Consider the following 25,470-nt stretch of genomic DNA (forward strand, 5'->3'; position numbering starts at 1 on the left):
ACTGGTATCAGAGTCGGACTACTGGCAAAATCTAGGCAGAGTTTTAAATAATATGACTTCTACCCAATTAAGTACGTGCAAAAAGTAAAAACTAATAAGTTCAGTGTGTGATGTCAGACGGCCGATTAGCTGGGAACATTTTGGAATCGTGTATATATATACTTTTAATATATTATTTATGCAATTATCTGGGAGAGGTTAAATTATTGTTAACCTAATAATTTCGGTTACTGCTCCACACTGGGAAAGTATTCTGTGCTGAAGGAGACATTTCAATGGGTATTAATGAAAAAAACGGGATATACAGAATACCCGCATTCGTCAGTATAAAATCAGGCAATAGTACAGTCTTAGATTTTATGAGAATAACAACCTTCGGATTTTCCTCCTTGCCTCACAGAAGTGATGTGTATTTCTTGAAAATTTCATTTAGATTTTTTTTTGCCGTGGTGATACTTTCTCTATTAATGTATTTTGATGTGTTTTGTTAAGTCTTATGATAGGAAGAACCAATTTGATATGTATACTGGCGTGCGGCTTGTCACATGTTCTTACTTGTGATTTTAAAAAAATAATAATAAAAAGCCTGGCTGATTCCTCAATGATTTAAGACTAAGATACAAGTTCCTCCAGTTCAGCTGAACACTGCTTAAAGGAAAAGCCTGGTGCGAAAAGTTCCTTTAACTGCAGACCTCGATCCATTGGTGTCAGTCATGGGATATTTTGGGTGGCTTTGCCAAATACCACACTAAGCTGATTCTTTATGGCAATGCTAATGAAGTCTATTCCTCCATAGATATTCATTAGTCAGAAGGTCTGATTAAAACCAAGCCGTTCTATTAACCACAGCCAGTGTCATAAGGAGTCGGGTTGGGCTAATATAAGTGCATATACATATGGCTAATATGCAGCTGCCTAAAAATATAATATGCAAAAATTAGAACGGTTTTAAAAAAAATCTTTCTTTCTTTAATCTGATACTAGCAATAGGATGTTGGAATGAGTTCCCCTTTAATAAACTAGTTGTCATTGAAGTATTATTCTTTTAGCAACTCTTCCAAATGGCTTTATGCAGCAGCATCTCATTCCTGATGGGGACGTCTGGTTAATGGTTTCCTATAAATGCACAGTATTTAAACTGTTATATGTTAGTATAATATGTTTCAATAGAAAGGCTAGGATACAATAGAGTTGAAGAATACCAAGGAGTCGGCCTCAAACTGATCCCTGTACAGCTGGAGAAATTGTAAGCATTTCCAGATATGGTATTAATTGATGTTGTGCTGGAAAAAGGAAGAATCCTATTTCAGACGGTTGGGTCGATGACTTATTTAGTCTATTCTGTACTTAAATTGTTTTAAGGATCTATACTACAAAATGTGATGGGGAGTATCTCATTTTATCTGATTATTTGACAGCAGGGGTGTGGGGCGACTGTGATTTCTGATTTTTATTGCATTCGGGAAATGAGTTCCGGTTCATGTTTCCTCTACGGACGCATGCAGTGCATTTAATCCTGCGGCACAGCAGTGCATGTCGGCTCCACTTGCGTTCTTGTGAATTGAATCTGCATTTAAAGACTGAGGAAATCTGTAACGCACTTTAAGGAACACTATCACTGCCACAATCTTTAGCATGCATACGCTTTTCTTAAAACTACTTAACAGTGTAAATGTTTTGGAAATATTTACTTTAAGTGTTTACATCAGGGACATGATGTAAACATTGGGCGCCATTTACCACCGATGGCAGCAGATGCTCCTTGCCTAAAGCCATATGTTGCAGCCTCTGTACTATGGCGTGTATAATGTAATTGCTGCATTGGTCTGCACATCATGGGGCATGCGGGTAGTGAAAGAAGAAACTGGGGAGCGCCAGAGGGCCATAAGTAGGTGAATATAAGTAGAATTCAAGTTTAAAGTAGTAAGTATGTATTACTTCTCTCTCATTCCAACCCCCCCCAGCTATCACCGGGAGCATACTTAAGTATCCTTCCCACACACGAGCCAATTCAATAAATTTAACTTGCATTGTGTTGACTGTAGGGACAGTGGGATATAAGTGAGATAATATACTGGGCTCCATGCAGAAAAAAAACTTAAACATACTAATGCAACACATTTTAAATATAAAAGCATGTAAAATTAAATGGAACGTCACTTATAAAGTATGGTACATAGGATAAAACCTCCCGAAAGACTCCGGGATGTCACTTCAGAGCAAGGCTGTTGGGGTCTAAATGTGCGGGTTTATCAGATGTCATGGAATTCACATGAGACCAATGTTCAGCTGGGCCTGGACAATGAAGGTAAGGTTAGAAAAGCTTAGCCCTATGCGTTTCGTCTAAATCATAGACTTCATCAGGGGCTAGTAAAATTACCCTATGGTGAAAAGGAATGAAGAAGTTGACTGTAGACCAGTTGGGAACATATAGCCACGAAGGGCGTCACTCCCACTATTTTATTGGTCAGTCCTCTTGAGACAGGGAAACCCAAATATAAAATGCAAATATAATCAGAGTATCCTCCTGAAAGAAAGAAACAACTAGTGGCAACTATGTTGTATATGTGTGAATATCCAGTTATTCATGGCCCTGTTTCTTTTCCTTTCCATTATTCCATTAGGGATGTTTAGCCTCTGGGCACATGCTCATTTTGCCGAGCCTTAATGAAGGTGATCCTTGTTTAAATGCCCCCCTTATGTCGCTTACATATTTTAAGGTTGTTAAACAATACAACTCATACTCACAACACTGTCCTATGTACAAATACTAATTTAAAAAGTAAATTGTGTAAATAAAATACGTTTTTGTCAGTAAATTAACTGCTAACAGGTCAAGTAAAAGGTCTTGGTCTATGGTATATAGCGGTAACTCACTTCATTATGATGTCATCTCAAGGCGTATCACAACCATTTCATTGTGATCTTGTATGATGTAGTGGTTACTATGGCAACAGATCTGCTGCAGGATTAAGTCAGCATAAACAACAATACCTATTATATATTGTTAAAGCATTACAGACAGGCAGCAGGTGACATTATATATTATACTCATGAATGGTGTGGAGGCAGGTCCTGCTCACAACACACTATAGAGAAACAAAAGGTCACTTTATACAAGTTTAGGAGTTTCATATGGCGCAGCGTCTTTTGGGCATATGCTAGTCGTGTGAATAAATATAAAATGTGTAGTCATTGTGAGAAGGGAAAGCTTATAACTGTATGGGAGGCATGGACATAGTGCTTTCTACACATGCTTCAGATGCCTGCTGGCTCTTTAACTCCCAAGGACCACCCTTAGTTATGCACTTTATATACTACATTTACAATACAATACAATGCACGGTGTTCTTTTTAAAGCATGTATGTGACCGCTTCATGCAGACATGCTTAAGAATATATTTTGAGATGAGCTCTATATTAGATCAGCTTTCAGGCCAACAATAAAATTGTTATAATAGTTTAGATTTTTTTTCCTTTCGTAACAAACAAACCGGGACTGTTGGGAGGTATGCATGTATGCCTATGACATAAGCGTTCTTGCCCACTCGCTGCATGTTTTCTAGCTGTATGCGTGTTTCTCTGTGCCCAGTCAGGCCCCGAAGCATACTTGCTGCTTCCAACAAGCACTGCCAATGCATATCTTTATTAGCTTTTTTTGAGGGTTTGTTCCTGTAGTTCTTTTTACTGTGGCACATCGCCAATATGATTCTGGCCAAGGTCTTTTCTCAGACCTGAAGCCAATGCTGCCATCCTCTTTTGCCAGTTAGACTGTGTATTTTTTTTTTATTTATTTTTTTTTAAAGGGATACTGTTTTCCAAATTGTTTTAAATCAAAACACGTGAGAAACATCGAAACATTAAAAAAGTGACTTCTTTTTCAGAAACGGCAGATGGTTTTTTTTTTTCTGTCAGCTGTGATTACAGCTATTTATGTTTTGTATAAAGAAGCACAAATGGTGCATTGCAAGGCATTTTCCCTCAACTGTAAGGATTTGCTTACATGTCTCAATTTCTTTACAGAATAAAATAATAAGCATGGCGAAAAGTACGTATTTGGCAACTCTTGTATTTTCGAAGGAGTCTGAATACATAAAGGCTTTTATGCATTGAGAATCAAATACTTGCCAAGCCGCATTTTGACAGTGAGGACAAATTGGCCAATTGACGCTGTGTTCTGACCCCTATATCTGAAAGACGGCACTATAATCTGATACCTGTATTATAGTATTTGACAGTAATACATGGTTTATACAAATAATGGACATTTATAGGAAAAGCAAATTTGGTCGAAACGTGTCATAACTCATGGAAACAGGCATGATTAACGAGTATATGTATTCCATCAAATCATCACTTCGCTAACAATTAGTGTGTTTATAACATTTGGTAAAACATAGAGCATCCAAAGAGGAAAAAAACGGTTACAAGTATCCAGGAGGGATGTTGGAGAACTTGCTTTGGTTCCTTTAAAATCAATTCTATTCCTTTTTGGAAGATTACCAATATAAAAAAAAAATATTTATATATAATATATATTTTGGGTTTTTTCTCTCTCTCTCACTCTCTGTCTCCTCTTAAGGACCAGAGCATTTTTTATGTTTTGTTGTCTTTCTTCAATGGTTATTTCCCTCTCTCATTTGGTGAACCCAACAAATTATATATAAATAGTAGGGCTTTTTGAGGTATGTATATTATAAATGAGAGAAAAATACCAAAAATTTATTTTTAACCTGTCCTGATTGGAAGCCACCCTACATAATTTTCATTTATTTTTTTGTTTTAACCCCTTACAAATCACACCTAATTCCCCCACCACACTAATTACGCAATATTAACTTAAAAATATAGAGAGATCAATAACCTCTTAAGGAATATTTTTTTTTTCTTACTGTTCTCTATCCGTTTCCAGCTCACGATCATAGTGAGAATGAAAAAGGGAGAGAACAGAGACAAAGGCAGTGATTACAAGCACTACCTTTTGCCATTTGATTTTATGCTGTATACAGGCATGTGACGTCATTGGTCCTCAAGGGACAACTTTTTGTGATGTGCCTTGTAGGTCATTGGTCACAAAGGGGTTCATTTAATTCTTCAACACCCAGTGGTTTAGTACAAGAACAATGTAATTTCAACTCAGGTTTAACCTGTTTTTGGTTAAATTGTTAGTAGAATTGAAAAATAGAAAATGTGTAATATATTGGAATATGCAAGTTTTAAACCTAAACTGAGTCGACATGAGGTGAGTATTACCATACAGTTGGTGGATATCCTTGTCTATAATTCATTTTCCTCCAACCAGCGATTGTGAGGATGGATTTGAGATGAAAGAGAGAATGTGTGAAAGTGGTGTAAATTATGAATACGCTGCAATCCTCAGTAGAGTATGCTGAAAAGCTGTTGGACTGAACATCACTCAGGATATTAAGGGCAACCTTACATCAGAACTACAGCGCTATGGAATTTGATGGACAAAACAATAAATAATAATTAGCTATATAGCCAAGAAAGCCAATTATCCAGCTTTTGCTCATTGATTAAAGAAATATGCTAGGATTAACATTATATCTGTATTCCCCAATAAAGCACTCACATATGTTTACAACAGGATCACTGCCCACTTCATTTCCAGATGCTTGCAGCGTTAAGAACAGGTCATGGTCACAACTAGGAAGACTGGAATAATTGCAATAACATAAGCTTAGATGGGGTGGGCAGCAATCATACGGCCAGCTTGGGTCTGTGTAGAGAAATAACCCAAAATGGTGTGGGGGTTTTTTTTTACTGAAGAAGGATTTGGAAGGATAGTTGCATCCCACTGCCTTCACTTTTTTTTTACTTTAGAAATCCAGTGAGCTTCTGCTCCTGGAATAGCATTGATGGACCTGTATAAAGCATATTTCAAAAAATAAAAACTGTCTGCGCTTCTCACCCTAATAAAGTTGGCAACAAATATATAAACATAATATACCGTACTTACCGGCGTATTACACGCACCGGCGTATAACACGCACCCTCGCCAGAACCGGAAGTGCGGGAGACGCGGCTGCAGATCGTGCAGCACAGAAAGTTATCGGCGTATAACACGCAGGTAGGGTTTAAACTTATTTTTTTAGATATAAAAGTGCGTGTTATACGCCGATAAATACGGTAAATGAGAGGTTTTGGTTATGAATTGGCCAAAGCATAATTAAGCTCACCCGCCACATCAAGGCACACTCTCAATAGGGTGAGAACCTCCTACATAGTGGGCACACAAAGCAGTTTATACGGCTACCAAAACCTTATTAATGTGTTTGGGGACGCAGCATGCTCACACCTGTTTGGTAGGCTTCGCTTTATACATTTGTATTATTTGAGCCTGGGCCTAGCTTAGCGCACCACCATTTTTTCTTTCCCCTGCTTGCACATATGTAAGGCTGTTGGCTCCTCATCAGTCTGGTTGCAGCTTGCTGTCCAGGGGTTAATTGGGAGGAGGTTTAATCGCACATCCCCCAACACATTAATCTGGTTTTGGTAGCCATATAAACTGCTTTGTGTGCCCGCTATGTAGGAGGTGAGAGGACTTTCTGTGTTTTACATCAAACTCATTCCAGGAGTATTGGTTGCAGCTTTGCACACACTGGTACCATGTATATTTCAAGCATTTACTTATTTTGTTACATCCACCGGGCAATGTACAAATTGCCAGAAATGACAAAACTAGATTTATTATCCCTAAAATGGTGTCGGTACATTTGCAGTAAATGGTCAGACAGGGTCACCTTGGAACATTCTTTACCTGCTCCGTTACTTTTATTACTGACCGCATCATGGCAAGTCCTGCTGTTGCTTGCATACAAACCAGTATTACAGCAGCATATACTGCCAGAAACATGGGCCAATATTAGGGAGTGATCCAGCCACTGCTTTTTAATTTTAGAAGCAAAGAGCTCTGAATTTTCATCTAAATTTAATTGGTTCTTTTGATCTCACTCACACACTCTCTCCGAGAGAGAGTCTCCATGCCACGCATCTTGCATCTTTTTATTTTTCTGTCTTCTTCCGCTGCTCCAAAAAGTATTCATTCTTTGTCAGCTTCAGTTGACAACAGGACCGGGACATGACCTCCGCTGAGCTTCAGCAAAATGGCGGAGATTATAGAGGCAGAGGATGTACACGGAAGCTCCGCCATTTTGCTGAAGTGCACCGGGAGATTACTTCAGGCAAAAGGGCAGAGCCTCACCATTTTGTGAAAGTGCACCGGGAGATTACTTCAGGCAGAAAGATGGAGCCTCTGGGAACACCCTCTCCCCATATCCTCCAATTTTGCGGAAATTCCCCAGAGGACATGTCCCTGTCCTGTTGTCCATAGATAAGCAGACGAAGAACGAATACTTTTTGGAGCAATGGAAGAAAAGAGAACAGGAAGATGCAAGATAAGAAACGGAGCTGTGTGACACAGGGACAGGGACATAGAAGCAGAGAGACATTCCACTTGATTAAGAGCATGAGAGGGTGAATGAGGCGGAATGGCAACTAATTTTGTTTCTGAATATCAAAAGCCCCACGATTTATGTCGGAAACAAATGGGCAGGGAATGGAATTTGTTGTCTGAAAATGAAAGGACCAAAAATGAAACTGTTTGTCCAAATAGTTTTTGTAGAAATCTATTAGATACATTTATACATACCATGCAAGCACAGAAACAAAATATAAGCAATAGTGCTTATTTATTCTTATTTATACATCTCTGCATTGTATTTTGCCATCAGTAAAAGTGTTCTCCCCTCTGCACTGCTTCTTGCAGGTATTGCAGTGTGGTTTACCGTGTCAATACATGGTTATGGGCTAGAAGGTCATACTGTTCCTTGACAGCTAAAGAATTGATTTTGTGCTGAGGTACACCAGGGGATATCAACTGTCAGCCCCAGATACGTTGACAGTGTGCTTCCCGTTGGCCTGCATTGTTTCATAGCTTGCCTACCACAGGAGCACAACATTTCAAGACATTCAGGTGGCTTCTTAACCCTTCTAATACCCAAACAATGAGCAACCTAACCTTCTGTTTGAGTCTGTGAAAGGCATTGCTTTTTGTCTATTGGTTATAGCCCCTAGGTTGAATAATTATGTATATATAGATACTGTGACACAATACCCCTTCGCTTGGTATTTTGTCTGGGAATCTTTACTCACACACAGTCTACCGGGCTGCAGAGACAGCTCAGACACGAGGAGGGTAAAATAAAAGGCTGGGCCTGTTTTTATTTATCCAACCTAACTACAGTTGGACGGCTTATCCGTTCCCAACGACCAAAATAACAAAGTATATGTAATAATTGCAGCAGTCAGTATTTTTGGCAGCTCTCTCCCTCTCGCTCTCAGGGAGCCAAATGATCTCTCTCTTGCTCTGAGACCAGGAGGCTACTTAACTGCCTCTCCCATTAATTAGTAGAAACAGGTGAGTGCTAGGAGAGTATCCGATAATCTCCGGACTGGATTCCCACCTGCTGGTCTTCGGCTGCTCATAAACTGTGGAATGGAGCACTGGCCCGCCCTACTCTCCAAATGCTCCACCCCAGGGACCCAAAACACACAAATAACAACAGGCATTAATAATTACATTATTAACAATACATCTCCCTGGGGCTAGTAAAACTATTGTGGATAACCACCCTGCAAAATATAAGGGGATATGTACACTCCCTCCATTATCATCCCCTGCTTTCTGTCACAATACATACAGATACATTTATTATAAAATACTGTATCATTACTCCAACACATTTCACAAAGCTTAATCCATTAAGAATGGCTGTTTCTCAACCAGTAGTTGCTTTAAAAGATTGATTAGGAATGACTGATTAGGTTATTGACAGACCAACTGACAAGACAAAATGCATTTGCTTCTAATCACATCTTACAAGATACAGATGCCATGCCATATCATTTTACTGAATAAAGATGAGCCCCTTGTGTGTGTCGCATGATGCTTGGAGGAAACCGGCGTGAGAGACATAGAGGTGCCAGATGAGTATTTGTGTTTCCCTTTCTTTTCAGTTTTGGTAATTCAAAGTATACACTCCAGAAGAAAAGAATGGAAAAACACAAGAGCCAAGTGGCCATGCCTTCGAATATCGTGTAGTATATTTTGGGGTGTTTAACACAAATGACCATAGATGTACTTACATTTAGATCCAAAGATTTTTAATATGGTGTTACGATGACTGGTTGCAGATTAAGGACAAGTATCTCAAGCGTACTGTTTTAAAAAAGCTTTTTTTTTTTTTTCGTGTTCCATACTTGTTAATTAAATCTTTTGACAGATATCTTCCTTTGTTTGCCTTGATAGTTGTAAAACTTTGGAAAAGTTTCTAAAGCATAGAGTACAAAGTCTATGTGCTAGGTTATTTTCATGCTGCGTGGGCTCTTTCCTAATGCATATCTTTTTGAAAAAGTAGTCAGAGAACAATAAGCTGTAACGTTACAATTCTCCTGCTTATTACTTAGCTGTTAATCGTCTCATCTTTCATGGAGTTATCTGGCGAATATATAATTTTGTATGTCACTCAAAAACAACAGTGTTTTCCTACATAGTTTTTAGTGGTGCCAAATATATCCTTTTATTTGTTAGACAGTAAATGATTAAATAATGCAAACACCTCCCCAACCTTGTGAAACTGTGACTATGAAGATGCTGGAGTATTCTCAGGTTAATAAGATTGTGTTTCATGTCCGATATACTGAGCAGTAAAGACCTAATAAGCTAAAAAAGAGAAAACTACATACTATATCGAGGTGTTCTGTGGCTTAGAGCTCATACTCAAGGTGGTCTGGAATAAATAATACTATCTACATCGTATGTTTATGTCGACTGAAAAAGAGTATTGTCCTTTTTATAATCTTGGGGGAAAGTAATTTATTTTGCAAGACTTATTTTCAACCATCCAATCATTTCCAATCAAATGGACCTATTCTGTATTACAAAATGTTTAAAGGGAAACTTGGCCATGGTTCAGACTTTAATGCATATAATAGATGAATGTCCCCTTGCGAATGCATGGAGGGGATTCTGCATTTGCCCCTCTACATAATCTCAGCTATTTGCGGTGTCACCTACCTCTAGCTCTTCATTAGCAAGTGTTTTTTTTAAATGGGTATAGGTCTAAAGAAACAACCCATGCACATGTTCAGAAAGCACAGACATTGATTTTCCTAGGTTTGATAAATGCATATTACATTTCTTAAAATGTACTTTATTATGCCTTCGTTGTTCAGGAGACTGCCTGTACCACCGGGCTGTCCTTTTTAAACTGTACTGTTTTGCTGATTACTTGACATTCTACAATCTGTTTCATATGCACAACAACTCATGTTTCTAACAGATTCAGAATGATCCCCGCTGCTAATTCTTACACCTATACACAGTATAATTATTAGTAGAAAGGTTTCCTCCTTTATTATGCCATATGGTGCCATATTGCTAAGTATCATGTTTTTAAACAGTTGCCTTGCCCTGAGATATTTGTGTTAATAGCTTTACATAGGAATTGCTCAAATGTAAACAACCTATGACACTAGAGACTCCTAATCGGCATACTGAAATAATGTGGGTAGAGCACATTGAGTTTGTAAAATAGTCTAAAGCAGGGGTCCCCAACCACTGGGCCACGGAAGGGGTAGCGATCCGAGGCCTATAAGCAACTGGGCCGCACGGCAGTTCCGGGCGCCAGGCTGGTGTTTATCTTTTTCATTTAGCTGCGGGTAAACAGCAGGGTGAGGATCCAGATCGCACGCAGCGCTGCAGGGGACCTGAATCCTCCTCTCCGGCAGCCATGTGATGCAGACAACCCCGCTGCTGCTGGCACTCCCTCCGGCATAGAAGCAGAGAAGTTGCAAATATTTCATTATATTTTAAATTTGATAATCATAGAAGTAAAAAGCACAATAAATGTAACGCACTTGAATCAAACCCAAAACACTCCGCCTGCGATCCGTGAAAAAATTGTCTTCCACAAAACCGGTCCCTGGTGCCAAAAAGGTTGGGGACCGCTGGTTTAAAGGTATGGAAATGAAGGACGGTTTCCATGAAATGTGACATGAATAATATATTGGAGGCAGGGTAAATTGTACGCAGTGTCTAGCATAATGAAATCTCATTCTTTATAACCTTCTAAAAATTGACTCTTCTCCATTACATGTACCTTTTGACCCTTGTGCCTTTATCTCTGTTCCTTTTCATTAGGATCACTTGAGTGATTATCTTTCTCTTGCATGAATTTTATTGCTGAAAGATTAACACAGTCCTCTAAAAGGAACAAATACTGTATCCAAATTAGGCAATGGCGTACCCGTAACTGTAAGTCGTTTTAAAAAAAATTAATTCATGCTTCCGGGGGACAGAGTTTGCGAATGTCTAATAATATTTGTAAAAAAGTATATGCAGTATCTTTCTGTCCATTACAGATAGAGCAATATAGTAACATCAATAATTCATTTAACCTTTCATGGAATTTTCATAGAGCATTAATTTTTTAGGAATGAAAAGGAAAGTAGGTCTTGGATGGAGGTACAGAAGATGGTCTCTGTAGGAGATTTCCATCCAATAACCAGGAGCATGCGTGTTTGACAAATCTCTCGAGGGACATATTCACAAGATGAAAAACCAGGAGTATTGTGGCTGCCTTTACATGTGATATATACATGTGCTTTGAATATTACCACTGTTTATGGCTTTACATTTTAGTTTCTCAGTGTAGTTTCTGCCGTCATATTTATTAAATCATTGCACTGATGTTCTTTACACATCTCTCCTGCACAGTGCTGTATGCTGATTCCCATAAAGTAGTATCCTTCTGAGAAGTAAACCAGAAGGTAGTATTACGGGATAGTTTGTAGTAAAGCTCCACGTCGGGCCCACCAAAGAGTAAGGTTCCCACCGAGCGTTGCAGGTTCAATGATCTAGAATAGGAGTAAATGTTTTCCTTTAAATCCTCAATGTTGAATCAATGACTCTATATTTAAACTAATGTGTAATGGACCCAACGTGCTCAAATGCCCTTTTTGCTGTGGTGGTTCAACTCACATTAACATTTTTAGAATGCGCTTTCCCGTTTAGTCCCTTCTATTCAGGATACGGTTACAGGGAGTGACTGAAAATCATGGTGGGTAGATGTTAATACACAACCGACAAGCACGCTGCCCTACTAATTAAATTACAAATAATCCTCAGGACAAACTACGGGCCGCGTCCTATTGAAGCAATCATTTTTTCCACAATGATGTGCTTTTTTAGAGTTGAATTCAATTTGTTACTGCTCTACCTTTGTAGGTGAAGCCTTTTGGATGCTACTCCCAGTCTCTCGCTCAGCGATAATGCTATGTGCTCAGAAAAATGATTCTATTCATAAATCTGTCGCATCTGTCTTTAATTTGGTGTCCCTGAGGCATTTGGTCTTTAATCACGACAGTTGCCTGTAGCTTAGCAACCATAAATAGCCATATCTGCGGAGAGTAATGCGGGTCAGCGGAATAACGCTTTCTAGGTTCTACTTATATACGTGAAACCAAATTACCGCATCTCTCTGAGGGACGGTGTGTGTATCTCAGAGTCCGTGTTTGTGTCTAGGAATTAGTGTTTGGAGCGGAATCCTAGAATCTCTTTTTAAAATCATCCAGTCCTCACCTGGAATGTGCGAGCGCGAGATAAACCTTAATTATACAGACTTTTGTCTCATTCCTAATTTGTCATGTGAGATAAAATCGGGCCCTGATTTTAAATCGGGCAGGTTCTTGCCATAAAACATTTTGGGGAAAAAAAATCTTAACACCTTTGTGACAATTTACATAATACTGCGTCGCAGAATTCCAGCAGTTGATGCCAGAGGACATACTATTATGTCCTATCATCGGCTGGGCTGAATCCACTACAAAGATGGGAAAATGGATGGGGGAAAGATGTCAAAATAAACATATTGCAATTCTGCCTACTTTTCCGAAGCATGTATTTTTATGTAGAATACCAAATTTATAAAAATTATATTTTTAGAAGCAAATATGCACACCTTTTAATATTTGCCCTATAACTGCCAAAATAAATGCAAATCCACGTGAGGTATATCCAAACTCAGGACAGGTATATGAATATATTTTGGGTTACTTCTCATGTGCACTAGTTGTGTATCATTTATAAAGTATAAGACTGTAAAACAAAGTGCCTTTGAATGAATGTGGTTTAAACATAAAGCCCTACTGGCCCCAAAAAATCAACAATATTTGATTTGTGTGTGTACACTAAATGAAAAAGGTAAATAATAGTTGAAAAAGGATGTAGAGAAAATGTTGAAAATGCTGTCACCCACAAATGTAAAAATGGCTTTGTCCTGAAGGGGTTAAACCTTTTATGTGTTTGTTTTTTCCCATGTGAATAAATGTTCTGAGAAAATATGACTTGCTAATGTTCTTTTTGCTTAGATATAGACACTAGAACTTGCAACTAATGATTTCTCCAAGTGGGACAGCGCCTTTAATCTTCAGCATTTTGGCTGTAGAGGCACATTTAATTTGGCTTATTGTGTTTTTCGAAAACCAACGAATAGTTCTATTATTTTGTTGTACAAACAGCATAAAATATTTAATTTTAAATCACCTTCATAAAAGACACTGAAGCTGGAGCTGTTTTGTAGTAGCTCCTGGGTTCATACCAGGAATTACCTTATTTTTCTTCTTCCTTTGTCTACAAGCTGTTTTTTTGTTTGTTTGGTTTTTTTCTTGTCTACATAAAGGGACACACTCTACCCATTCTGTACAGAATCCCCTCCATATGCATGTGCTCCTTTCCCCATCCCTGCAGCTTTATACCAAATGGTATACTTCCCTTCAGTGTGCTCCAGGCCCCCTTGGGCTTGCGTGCAAAGCTCTCCTACTGGTTTTAATGGGAGCACTTTCCTACCACTGATTGGCTGCTTTTGCCTCTTCCCCACCCCCAGCTATTTTGAATGTAGATGATGAAGAGATGTACTTGCTGCCGGTCAGCTCCTGGGCTGGCACGGTGAATGCTCTTTAAGATGTTTTGTTGGGCTTTCTGTTGAGCAAGAACTGCCCAGGGGAGAAGCTAATCCTGCCTTCCTTACAGATGCAGTGTCCAAATATTTGTCAACCCTGCCGCTCTGGATTAGATGGGCCGGATAAACGACTGCGCTTTGATTGTATTGATAAACTCTGCAGATAGAATAAGAAGGACCAGATTAGCTGCGGCGCACACGGAGCAATTTCTCCAGAGCCCCAATGCAATTGCTTCAACAACTGCCCCGGGGCGCTCTGACAGGTCCATATCCTTCGAAGTGGTGATCTAATAGAGTCCCGCGATGTACGGCTATCATCCTCCCTCACTGACATTGCAAACCGAGAAGTGGAGGATGCAGTAAATCCTGTGTGTGTGAAGAAGAAAACTGCAAGGGGCAGAAAGCAGAGGAAAAAATGGGGAAAAGAGCTTGCTAAAGGCATAGAATCCAGGGCTTTTCCTGCATTATTGCTCCAGGGCCCAGAGCTCCTTAATCTGGCCTTGCAGAACACATTATACCGGGCAGATAGATTGCCTCCTGTTTTATAAAGTAAATGTGTTTTATCCTTACTTGATATTACGTTTGACTTGTTACTCTAGCAGATTTGTACTTTGCTTGTTTTTCTTCCCTTTATGCACCGGATGCCACAGGGGATGGACTTTCAGAATGTATTGACTACATTACTACTTTATATGGGATATAATTGGTGAAAACCGTGCTGCCTCTTGAGTAAATAGTTATGTTTCTTAAACATGAACTTAGCCTTTCAAAACACGTCTCGCAGAAAAGAATATTCTCTTGGAAAGAAATTTGAAAAATGTGTGTTTTACGTTGCCAAGAATGGCTTTATATAACCAACATTGGCAGGGCCTGTCCCGCAAAAAAACGAAAGCTTTTTATGAGCACCAAGCCTTGGGTGCATTAATCACCGAATCCACTTCAACCGCAGGTAGACGGATTCTATAAAGACTTCTCCTTGCATGGCATATGCTTGCTTAATAATAGTACCTATAATACCATATAACATGGAATTTATTTTTTCCCCGTATATCAAAATTTGCAAATTCTTTTTTAAATTCTTTTATTTCCTTTAGAATATATTATTCGTGAAGAAGGGGCAAATGCATATGGGGATACCCTAAATATCATGCATTAAAGCAGACCTGGGCAAAGCACGGCCCGCGGGCCACATCCGGCCCGCTGAATAGCTCGGACCGGCCCGCAAAGAGTGTCCTGGTGACTCACCAATGAGTCCGGTGTCCCCCCCGCCCCGGTCACTTACCTTAAACTCCTGTGTTGGAAGCGTTTGTCTCGGGTGCCGGCGCTTTACGCTGGGCGCCGGCATATGACGTCAGACGCCGGCGATCAGCAGTGAAGCGCCGGCACCCGAGACAAACGCCTCACGCTTCCAACACAGGAGTTTAAGGTAAGTGACCGGGGCGGGGGGGGGAGATCCTGAGAAGGGGGGGTTAGGGAGTTAGAGGGGAGATACTGAGAAGGGGGGGTTAGGGAGTTAGAGGGGAGATACTGAGAAGGGGGGTTAGGGAGGGAGGTCTTACTGTGTGTGTCTTACTGTGTTTGTGTGTGTGTGTCTTACTGTGTGTGTGTGTGTATCTTACTGTGTCTGTGTGTGTCTCACTGTGTCTGTGTGTGTCTTACTGTGTTTGTGTGTGTGTCTTACTGTGTGTGTGTGTATCTTACTGTGTCTGTGTGTGTCTCACTGTGTCTGTGTGTGTCTTACTGTGTCTGTGTGTGTCTTACTGTGTCTGTGTGTGTCTCACTGTGTCTGTGTGTGTCTTACTGTGTCTGTGTGTGTCTTACTGTGTCTGTGTGTGTCTCACTGTGTCTGTGTGTGTCTTACTGTGTCTGTGTGTGTCTTACTGTGTCTGTGTGTGTCTCACTGTGTCTGTGTGTATCTCACTGTGTCTGTGTGTGTCTCACTGTGTCTGTGTGTGTCTCACTGTGTCTGTGTGTGTCTTACTGCGTGTGTCTTACTGTGTTCATAGCTTATTCAGTTATTGTAATAAATATTTTAGCCCATTTTTTAGCTCAAAATATTTTTTCCTTTTTTTTCTCCTCTAAAATCTAGGTGCGTCTTATCAGCAGGTGCGTCTTATAGAGCGAAAAATACGGTATGCACTCCGAAGCCTTGTTCATTTTGTTCACTTCTGTGCTGTGCTAATAGTTATTCAGGCCTTACTTATTCAAGCACCTCTACCAATGACGTAGGCTTGAATAACTTTATTAAACAGCACATAAGTTAACAAAATGGACAAGGCTTCGGAGTTTGTAGTTTGTAGAGGTCTGGCCCTCTAAAACCATTCCAATTTCTCATGTGGCCCCATGGGAAAATTAATTGCCCACCCCTGCATTAAAGTGTCTGCTGCAGTGTCCCTTTTAAGCAGGACCGGACTGGTAATTTAAAGTGGTGGCCGCCTGATGTCAGCGCGGTCCACTCGGCATTTTCCTAGTGTGCCAAATGGCCAGTCCGGGACTGCCTTTAAACAACCGATTAGGACATTCATCTAAGAACAGAATAGCATATTATATAACACATAATGTTATATTTTAATGTACTGTTTCAAGAAGAAAAACATGCTATCCTGTGTGTTTTATTTATGTAAAGCTATCAGTTTGGTTAAAGATGTGTTAAACTGGGCCCTTATTAGCTGCTACTGAACAGACTGCATGCATGTTACCAAATGAGAGCATACAATGAAAATGGATACAAAAAAAGAATAATAAAAAAATTAAAGGTAGCAAAAAGCTTGATGTATCCACACTGCAGAATTAATAGAACTACAAATCTGGACAGTTTGATCAAAGCATTCCTTTTATTTTATGTAATTTGATTTACTGGCAGGTATTGCTTTATTTCTCCCGCATTCCATTTATTACACCGACAATCCTTATTTAATGATACATGTAATGCAATGAACAAAAGCCTGTAGGCAAAGCAATCCTAGCATTCAGAAGCTTTAGAACATTCGACAGATCACCATGGTATGTAATGTGAAATTACCATTCTTGTCTTGCCTGCTACTAGACACTTTCATATTTTTTTTCCTGAAGAAAAAAAAATTAATTACAAATGTACGGTTGGTCTCTGGCGTCTACGGCTTTCATTTCCAGCTGCAGTCTTGTAGGAAAACGCACGGTACAATAATCTGATTTTTCTGGCGTTTTAGAGGAGATATCGTATTGCGTAAAGGAAGAGTTGTTGTGTTAAGATTTTGAATACCGTAATCCATATTCTGTCGCGGTGGGGGGAAGCTCTGCATTTGCACAGTTTTGCCATAGCTTTTGGGTGCACTGAGGGTCCGATACCTTGAGAACCTCCAAATGTAGTGAGATTTGTTTTTTTTTTCTGCCACATTCGGTGACGGTCATGGGCCCAGGGAGTTGCGTTTTGAAGGAATTTATTGCAGAGGAGGATAAAAAAAGTATTTTGTCAGCTGCTGCCACGGATCTGCAGAATTCCTGATGTAAATTCACTTTCACTCTTTTAGGGCACGAGCTAAGACCCTACATTACATTAAATTTTTTTTTAAAGCACCGGCCGATTCCGCAGCGCTGTTACGTTGATAAGAACAATTTATAAACACAATAACACATACAATAACAAACTGGTGCAAAGGAGAAGAGGGCCCTGCTCTTGCGGGCTTACAATCTAGTCGGTGGTTGAGGGGTAAGTGAGACAATAGGCGAGGACTGCTTGGATGGGGATGAGTTGATCTGGTTGTGATGATGTGTTGAAGCACTATTTCTTACCGCTCTGGGTCTGAAAGGGTTAACTCAACCTTTTTGCTTCTGTATTGTTCCTCTTGAGATAACCTTTTATTTTCAGGTATTATTGTAGTGTTCCAACATTGTGTGCAAACAGCAGTACGCCGGGTAATTGACAGTATATTATTTGTTGGATCTGACCAAAATTCTATAAGCATTATTGCTAGCTCTATTCAGTGGGTACTGCGGAGCAAACGTGTATCATGTTCAATTTATACCGAAATACCTTTTCTTTTTTCTGCCTTCTGTACGTTTATACAGCCCAAGGAGCTGTAAAATCACTGGTGACCTCCCATAACACCACTGCACCACGCTGCAGACCCTGCCCACTTCACCAGACTCCACCCCTCCCTGCCTCTGGTCACACCCCTCCAGCATGGGGGTCTCTGAAATGTTGGCGGGATGTCCAAATTCCGTTCTTCTATTTCCTACCGTTCCTTTCTGTGATTAGTCTGTAGCTGTTTTGTGTAAGTGGCGTAGTTTGGAAAGGTTGCTATTAAATGTTTTTTCAAGGGACTTTGGCACAGTAAAGCACTTGCATATCTTTGTAGTCGGTTTCTTCGATGTCATATGAATAAAAATATTTGCCATGGTTTTTCACACCAGCCTAAGTTACGCTCATTAAAAAAGCAAAGTACAGCAGAGATGCCATGTAGTCCGTATTACACTGACGGGCAGATAGTCATCTGAACATCTAAGCACAGATGGCTCTTTAACACAGCTCTAATTTACTTGTTGGTCCACCTGTGCTCTTTGAAAGGGGAATCCAAAAATGTTGGACAGTCATGTACCCCCCCCCCCCGTGAAAGTTATGTTGGTTTTACTGAGCGCTGACTTCCTGCAAAACAAGCAATGTACCTAGACATGCAGTGCGGGACATGTTACCAGTGCACAGGCCCTGGGTGGACATGTTTATGTGCTCCCAACACATTTCCCCCATGCAGCCGGATTTGGGAGTGAATACAGATAGCCTTGCCCATTCTCAGTAGACAAGGGAGAAGGGGGGCTTCAATATGTTATATATCTATATGTGATAGGTCACACTGAAAAAATAGTGGGACAATAACAGTGATGAAAATCCCCCCCCCACTTCAAATATATATACACATGTTTAGGCATTGCTGGGTGTATCTGATGACCAATGTTTCCAGGTCACCACAAAACCTGTCATGTTAAACGGTAATAAAAGACTGTCAGCCTTTACCCAATAGTGTGAGTGCTAATTGCCCATCCTAATGTCATGTTTATATTTAGATAACTGTTCTTGCCCATCATTGCTGAATGTTTCTTTGTGCAAATCCAAAAAAAGGGAATCTAGGCATGATGAATGCGCCCAAAGTTCTTGTTTAAAGGATAGGCCCTGAATAAGATCCCCCAACATGCAGGGGAGGTTTTCTAGATCCTGGCTTAACTGTGTCTGGCAGGGACCTTCAAGTTAGACAGTGTTTAGGCTGGTCAGCCAGGGCCAGAAAAATATAGCCAGAGAGCTCTAATTGGAAGTTAGGCTTTTTATTTTATGATTTTGTTTACCTGCAAACAGTTTGCCAAAAACATAGCAAAATTTGACTTGTGGCCATCAGCTGAAAAGGGATTTATATTGTGAAGTCCGTATACGGAAGTATAGATGGACTGAACCTCAGTGGGTACCTTCAAGTTATTCAACTTTGTAAGTAACTTAATTGACTTTTGTGTTAAACTCCTTTTGCTGTGGGATATGGTTATAGTGAGTCTTAGATGCTTCTATTAGAAAATATTTGTTTGATAAAAGGCCACTGAGGAGTCAGAGAATACATATCGGAGCATGTAGAGCTGGTTTTATTCAAGTACTGCCTGATCTCGCGTCTCTTCTGACATCAGGCAATTGTACGAGAGAAGACATTATTCTGTGAAGCAGAGCTGGATTCGACACAAGCCTAGCCTGGGCAGGAATAATAAATAGACAGGTGTCCGTGTACTGTACAGGTGAGGCTATTATGATGTTGGCATATAATATCACGCTCCATTAGACTCCATGCTCCACCTTATCCTGCCTATACTCCAGAACGTGGACAGAGCTACTATTTTGCCCCCCTGCCCAAATGTATGTGGATACCCATGCACACATGATACCTTAGCCCCATCGTACCGTGTTCATGGATGATCTTGAACACCTCCAGAAAACGTTTATCTGAAATGGCCTCTAAGCCTTTGGGGCACCGCTACAAAATGGTATGGTTTCAGACAGTAGTGTTCCAGAAATGGCCATCCTACCAAAATCTCTCAAACAAGAACAAGTTCTGCAACAACGTTCTGTGGGTACATAAGTCAAAAAGCTCTGGTTATGTCCAATCTAAAGCAAATACTACATGGTGGCAACGTTATCATTGTTTGGAGATGCTTTGGTGCACTAGAACTTGGAAAACTTGCCATCATTGAAGACAGCAAGGAAGCTCCATCTAAGGCAAGGACATCTACAGTGTAGAGTCTTGAGGTGACGGAGTGTCGTCTAGCATAGCTATGCATTGTTTGGCAGGGACATTTCTCAAGGCATCAAACATGGACAGCACTGAATGTGGTTCATGCATGTATTACACTTTTTTCCCGTAAATCTCCTAACTCCTTTCTATTCCTACTGTTTGTAGAGCACGTTTTGTTTTTCTAGTGTTTTTAGATTGAAAGCTCATTGGATTAGGGCCCTGTAAGCTTTGCTGTCAGTCCAAGTTATTATGTGATGCATTACATTTCATTGCAAAATGACTTTTTTGAAGAACATATTAATGTCAATTAGATTACTTTTTAACAAATGTTTAATACTCATAGCGGCTTAAAAGATTAAAATGTGTTAAAAAGAACTTTACGTTTCCAGTATTTGTCTTTTCGTGACGAACGCAGACTATCTAGCCTCCCATAGGAGCTAATTTTAACTGGTGATTGAATATATCCAGGAGTCATGTGTGTCCACAGCAAATGTTTGTCATATGATAATTCTTTGATTCTAATTCAGATGCTATGTGTATAAATGGAGACAAAAAAATAGCATTAACACGGCTTGTAGCTACAACGTATAGATAATACATATGTTTACAACCTGGATGGATGCTTTACAGAGAAGTTATCTGTTTTATAAAATGATAGGTTTGCTGCTTGCGTGAAGAACCTTATGAAACCACAATAAATATCATTACCTATAAGGCAACACTGTGTGTGTGTGTATAGGGCACCGGATCAGCTTGCCATATTAAATTAAAAAAAAAAAAAAGTATTATAGTAGCGCCGGCCGGCGGCATCAGCACGCATCTGCCGTTTAGATCAGTTTTCCAGCAATCTGATGGCCGCATAGTGATGGGAGCAACGTGAGGGGTGAAAGCTCCGCCCCCTCACACTCACCTTTCACCCCTCACGCTGCTCCCATCACCAGACGGCCATCGCACACGGCCGCTGGGTGCTGATGCCTCCGGCTGGCGCTACTTTAATACTTTTTAAAATTTAATATGGCAAGCTGATTCGGCTTGCCATATTAAATTTAAAAAAAAAAATATTATAGTAGCGACGGCTGGCGGCATCAGCACCCAGCGGCTGTTTAGATTAGATTCCGGGGGGCAATTACCCCCCTGTCCCCCGGCCCAGCACGCGTCTGCCCTTACACCCCTTTCTCCCTATCGCTTACCTCTTCCTCCATCCTGTGGTGACAGCACAAGGTCTGTCACTTCAGACCTCTCTTTACTGCTTATTCATCACTACACGCCGGCTATTGATGCAGACCACGGGGGGTACAAAGTCATATCCCCGCGCTCTGCATTATTTGCCGGCGTGTAGTGATTACGGATCAGTAAATCGAGGTCTGAAGTCACGGACCTCATGCTTCCTAATGTTGAGCCGACTAGAGGGAGATTGTGATCTCCCAACTAGTCCTGCAGGCTGTAGCTGCTGATCGGGCGGCTGTGCACCCCCTCGCAGCTGCACCTGAGGTGAGTACCGCTCTCGCCTCACCCTTCCTCTGCCCCTGCAAAATCAGGTCTGTCCCACCCAAATCGGGACAGTTGGGGGGCATGCAGATGTGGATATTGGGAAAATTAGAATGAAAAATAAGAACGACTTAAGAAAGTATTAAAGTCTTGTGTGTGTGCGTGTATAGGGCACAGATGTGGATATTGCAAAATTAGAATTTAGCTTTTGTTATACAAGCGGATTATTTGTTCAGCATTACTGTGATTTATTGGATTGCATCATGGAACCAGATTTATAGAAAAAAACACTGTTTAATGGGATATGTTTTACAATGACTTCTTCTTGAGCGTAGATAAATCAGGAGTTCTGGGTACTGCCAAAGCGCTATTATTATTGTTACAAAAAGTTGTCATTTTGGTGCTAGCGTTACCATAGCAATGTTCAAGAGACCTATGTTGACATGTTGAGAATTCAGCAGTTTTCAAAACTTTTTACTTTTACTTTGAGAATCAGTACATTTGTCCTTTGACTCATATATACACATACTGTATGTAATATATATAATATCACACTTTTATGTTATGTAATAAGGACAGCAGTGCTACATAATACACCAGAATACTTTGACCCTTACCTTGCAATAAAAACTTTAACACTTTAATGTGGGACTAAAGGACGGGGTGCGCTTTATTTAGGTTCCTTTGGCGTTCGATGGCGTTGAGTGCATAGGCTGTAGTTAGTGCCTGGTAACCTTAGGATGGAATGAAAGTATACATTGTGTAGCAAAGTTTAACTTTTCATGTATGTTGCAGCTCAGAGTCTTTACAATGGAATGGAGAGAAAGCTTGTTTCTCTTTTCAGGTCTAACTCTGACAGGCAACGAAAGCTCGCCTTTCATCCTCCTCAGATAGGTTGGAGACAGCTGAGCGATGATTTAGTCAGATATCTTGGAGAAGACTGGGTGAGATGGGGGGAGGGAGCAGAGGGGAATTTACTCCCCAGCCCTGGGATTGGTGGTCTGTGCGAAGGCATCTGTCTTCAGAACTTCACTGGTATGTGAAACTGAATCACTTCGATTTAAAATAGACGCAGAAATTTCAGCATCTGCAGCCAAAATCCTAATTCCCTCTGTGTTGAGCCTGCGTTCTGCTCCCGCCGGTCACTCTCCCCCTGAGCGTTATATTAAAAGGTTATCGCCTCTGCGATATTTCTTTATTGGCGTTACCTGCGAGGGCTGCAGGGAATACAAGATAAACTTGTTAACCATCATGGTTCAAACTGTAGGGTAAGTTCTATAATTCCTTCTAACCTTTACAAGGCAAGTATACTTTTTCAGTGTATGGAGATAAGCAATGCGAGGGTTTAGAGATAGAGTTCACTAAATGACATGTATTTTGAGGGCAGGTGGTGGATATTTGGAAACATATAATATGTAATGTTATATAACGGTCGATGACATGTTACTGGCAGAATTGCTAATGTTGAACTAGTCACTATATGTCTGTTTGTCTCAGGCTGTCGTTTCTGGTTTCGTCAGACCTCTTGAATGTATGTACCGTAAGAAGTGCTGTGTATATTACTGGTTCTGTATAAGATGATAATCAGATAACTTCTCAGGTTAGTTTCCAGTGAGACTACATAACAGTGTTAGACTTTATAAGGATAGTTAATAATGTAATGGCCAATATCGGCTTTTCTGCTTGTCTACAATATATATACTCTTCTACTCTAATGGGCTCTGTTAATGTTGCCCATACTGTTGTGTAAATTGTTGTTATATAGTTCAGTTGTGTTTGGTAACTTGTTATAAGAATTCTTAAAGTACAGTGTTTGGTATTGATGTTATGGTAGTGACTCGCATACACATTTTTATTTGTATCCTCTCGGCGGGGTTGGCAGCAAAAAGCATTGGTTCAGTGACTTTAGTTTTGAGTCGGTTGGGTTCACATGCTGAGATCACCAGACTCCCCGTGTAAACAACATGTCATCAATTCTAACTCCAATTCGTATTAAGTGCATGTATTTGTAAGATAAGAATGTCATTTGAATCTGGAAAAATAGTATTGATGTCGTAATAATAGGCGAATGGCTAGTAAACTACTGTTTTTATCGATTGATTTTTTTTAAAAAAAAATTTTAAATTAACTTTTTAAGTAAAGCAAATGAAGTCATGCAAAATGGGAATCACTGTGATTTGGGATTACAAGTATTTGATGGCGCTATATAAAACAATGAATAATAATAAGAAGAAGAACAGTGCAGAAAACACATCGGTATTAAAGTACAGATAATCCAGTTCACCGGAAACCAGGCTGATTGTAGCAAACGTTTTGTGGTCTTGTAGGGAGGTTTGAACGCAAGCAGTCATCGTTTAGCAGATATCGTTACGTGATATTTGGGTGATTAGCCGTATCGTCACCGAGTCAAAGCACCACGACTGGATTGCGTTGCCTTTTTTGATAGGCCAGGTCTTTGGTGCATTTGTTAAAAGGGGAAAGTACACCAAGCAGAAATGGTTACAGACTTCTTTTAATGAATAATTCACCTGCCACTGGTTGTCTTATATAATATTGCAGTGTTATAATATGTTTGGATAAAACAGTATGTTTTTATACTTCTGCATTCGTAAGTTCACATGAAGGGCTATCCCCTTAAAATGTAAATATAGGCATTTCTTGGTATTTGTAAATAAAAAACTGTGTTTTTTATATATCTATATATAATTTGAATTCTTCTCAGAGTTAACAAGCTCATAGAGAAGTGTTTTTTAATGTGATCTATAATTGCAGAATGCCAAAAAACAGCATTTTTTGCGACTAAAACCTAGCTTTAATGTGGCGTGCGCTTGCTGAGAATACACTTACGCTAATGGCAGCTTTTAGCGGATAACAGTGCGATGGGGGTACATTTTGTGTTAATTAAATAACATCTCTGCAGGACTCCACTACTGTTCCTTTAAATGTAATAGTTTTTGCACATTATTATGAATGGATGTAATATAGAAATAAAAGCAAACATGTGATATTTAAACAAAACTAGGGTATGTGTGTTTGATATATATCATTATTAACCTGAGATGGTAAATAAAACTTCTAGGCAACTGGAAAGTTAAATATTTGGAAGAGCAGTTAACGGATGAGGATGTCGCCAATTTTCCCTCTATTTGAGAACATATACCTCATGTATATCTCGTATATATCCTCTCTAGAGTGGCCTAAGACGCTTTATTACAAGGAAAGACAGTGCAACTCTGTCATAGATAGATAGGACTTTGTAAATCTGAAATTGTGGATCAAATTGAACCTCAAATCAGACCAGGATGGAAATGTTCTAATCGGTGAAACCATGAAATGAAATGAAAGCCATAAAAACTAAAGAAGAAGCACTGACAGCTCAGAACTAAAACAAAGTGAATATAGGAGAAATATTTGCCTTATAAAAACAATTGCCATATGAACATGTGACATAGGCTTTGCAGAACTGTGACATAGGCTTTGCAGAACTGTTACATAGGCTTTGCAGAACTGTTACATAGGCTTTGCAGAACTGTTACATAGGCTTTGCAGAACTGTTACATAGGCTTTGCAGAACTGTTACATAGGTTGGAACACAGATGGGAAAAAAATTAAGTATTTTTTCAAACTATGCTTCTATAATAACTGTTAGTGAACTTGTTGAAAGTCATGGCTCATTGACTTCATTTGTAGACATCTCC

The 25,470-nt window shown here is 39.8% G+C and overlaps 1 protein-coding gene across 1 annotated transcript in view; it reads left to right on the forward strand.

Annotated features, from left to right (window-relative positions):
- Positions 1-22,869: 22,869 nt before the first annotated feature.
- Positions 22,870-25,470, forward strand: part of DTNA (dystrobrevin alpha) — a 75,063-nt gene continuing 72,462 nt past the window's right edge. Inside the window, exon 1 of the mRNA XM_053465999.1 lies at positions 22,870-23,040. Within this exon, the coding sequence (XP_053321974.1) occupies positions 23,024-23,040 (17 nt within the window). The 5' untranslated portion in view covers positions 22,870-23,023. The remainder of the gene's footprint in view (positions 23,041-25,470) is intronic.

Source organism: Spea bombifrons, chromosome 5 (assembly GCF_027358695.1).
Source record: "Spea bombifrons isolate aSpeBom1 chromosome 5, aSpeBom1.2.pri, whole genome shotgun sequence".
Taxonomy (NCBI): domain Eukaryota; kingdom Metazoa; phylum Chordata; class Amphibia; order Anura; family Pelobatidae; genus Spea; species Spea bombifrons.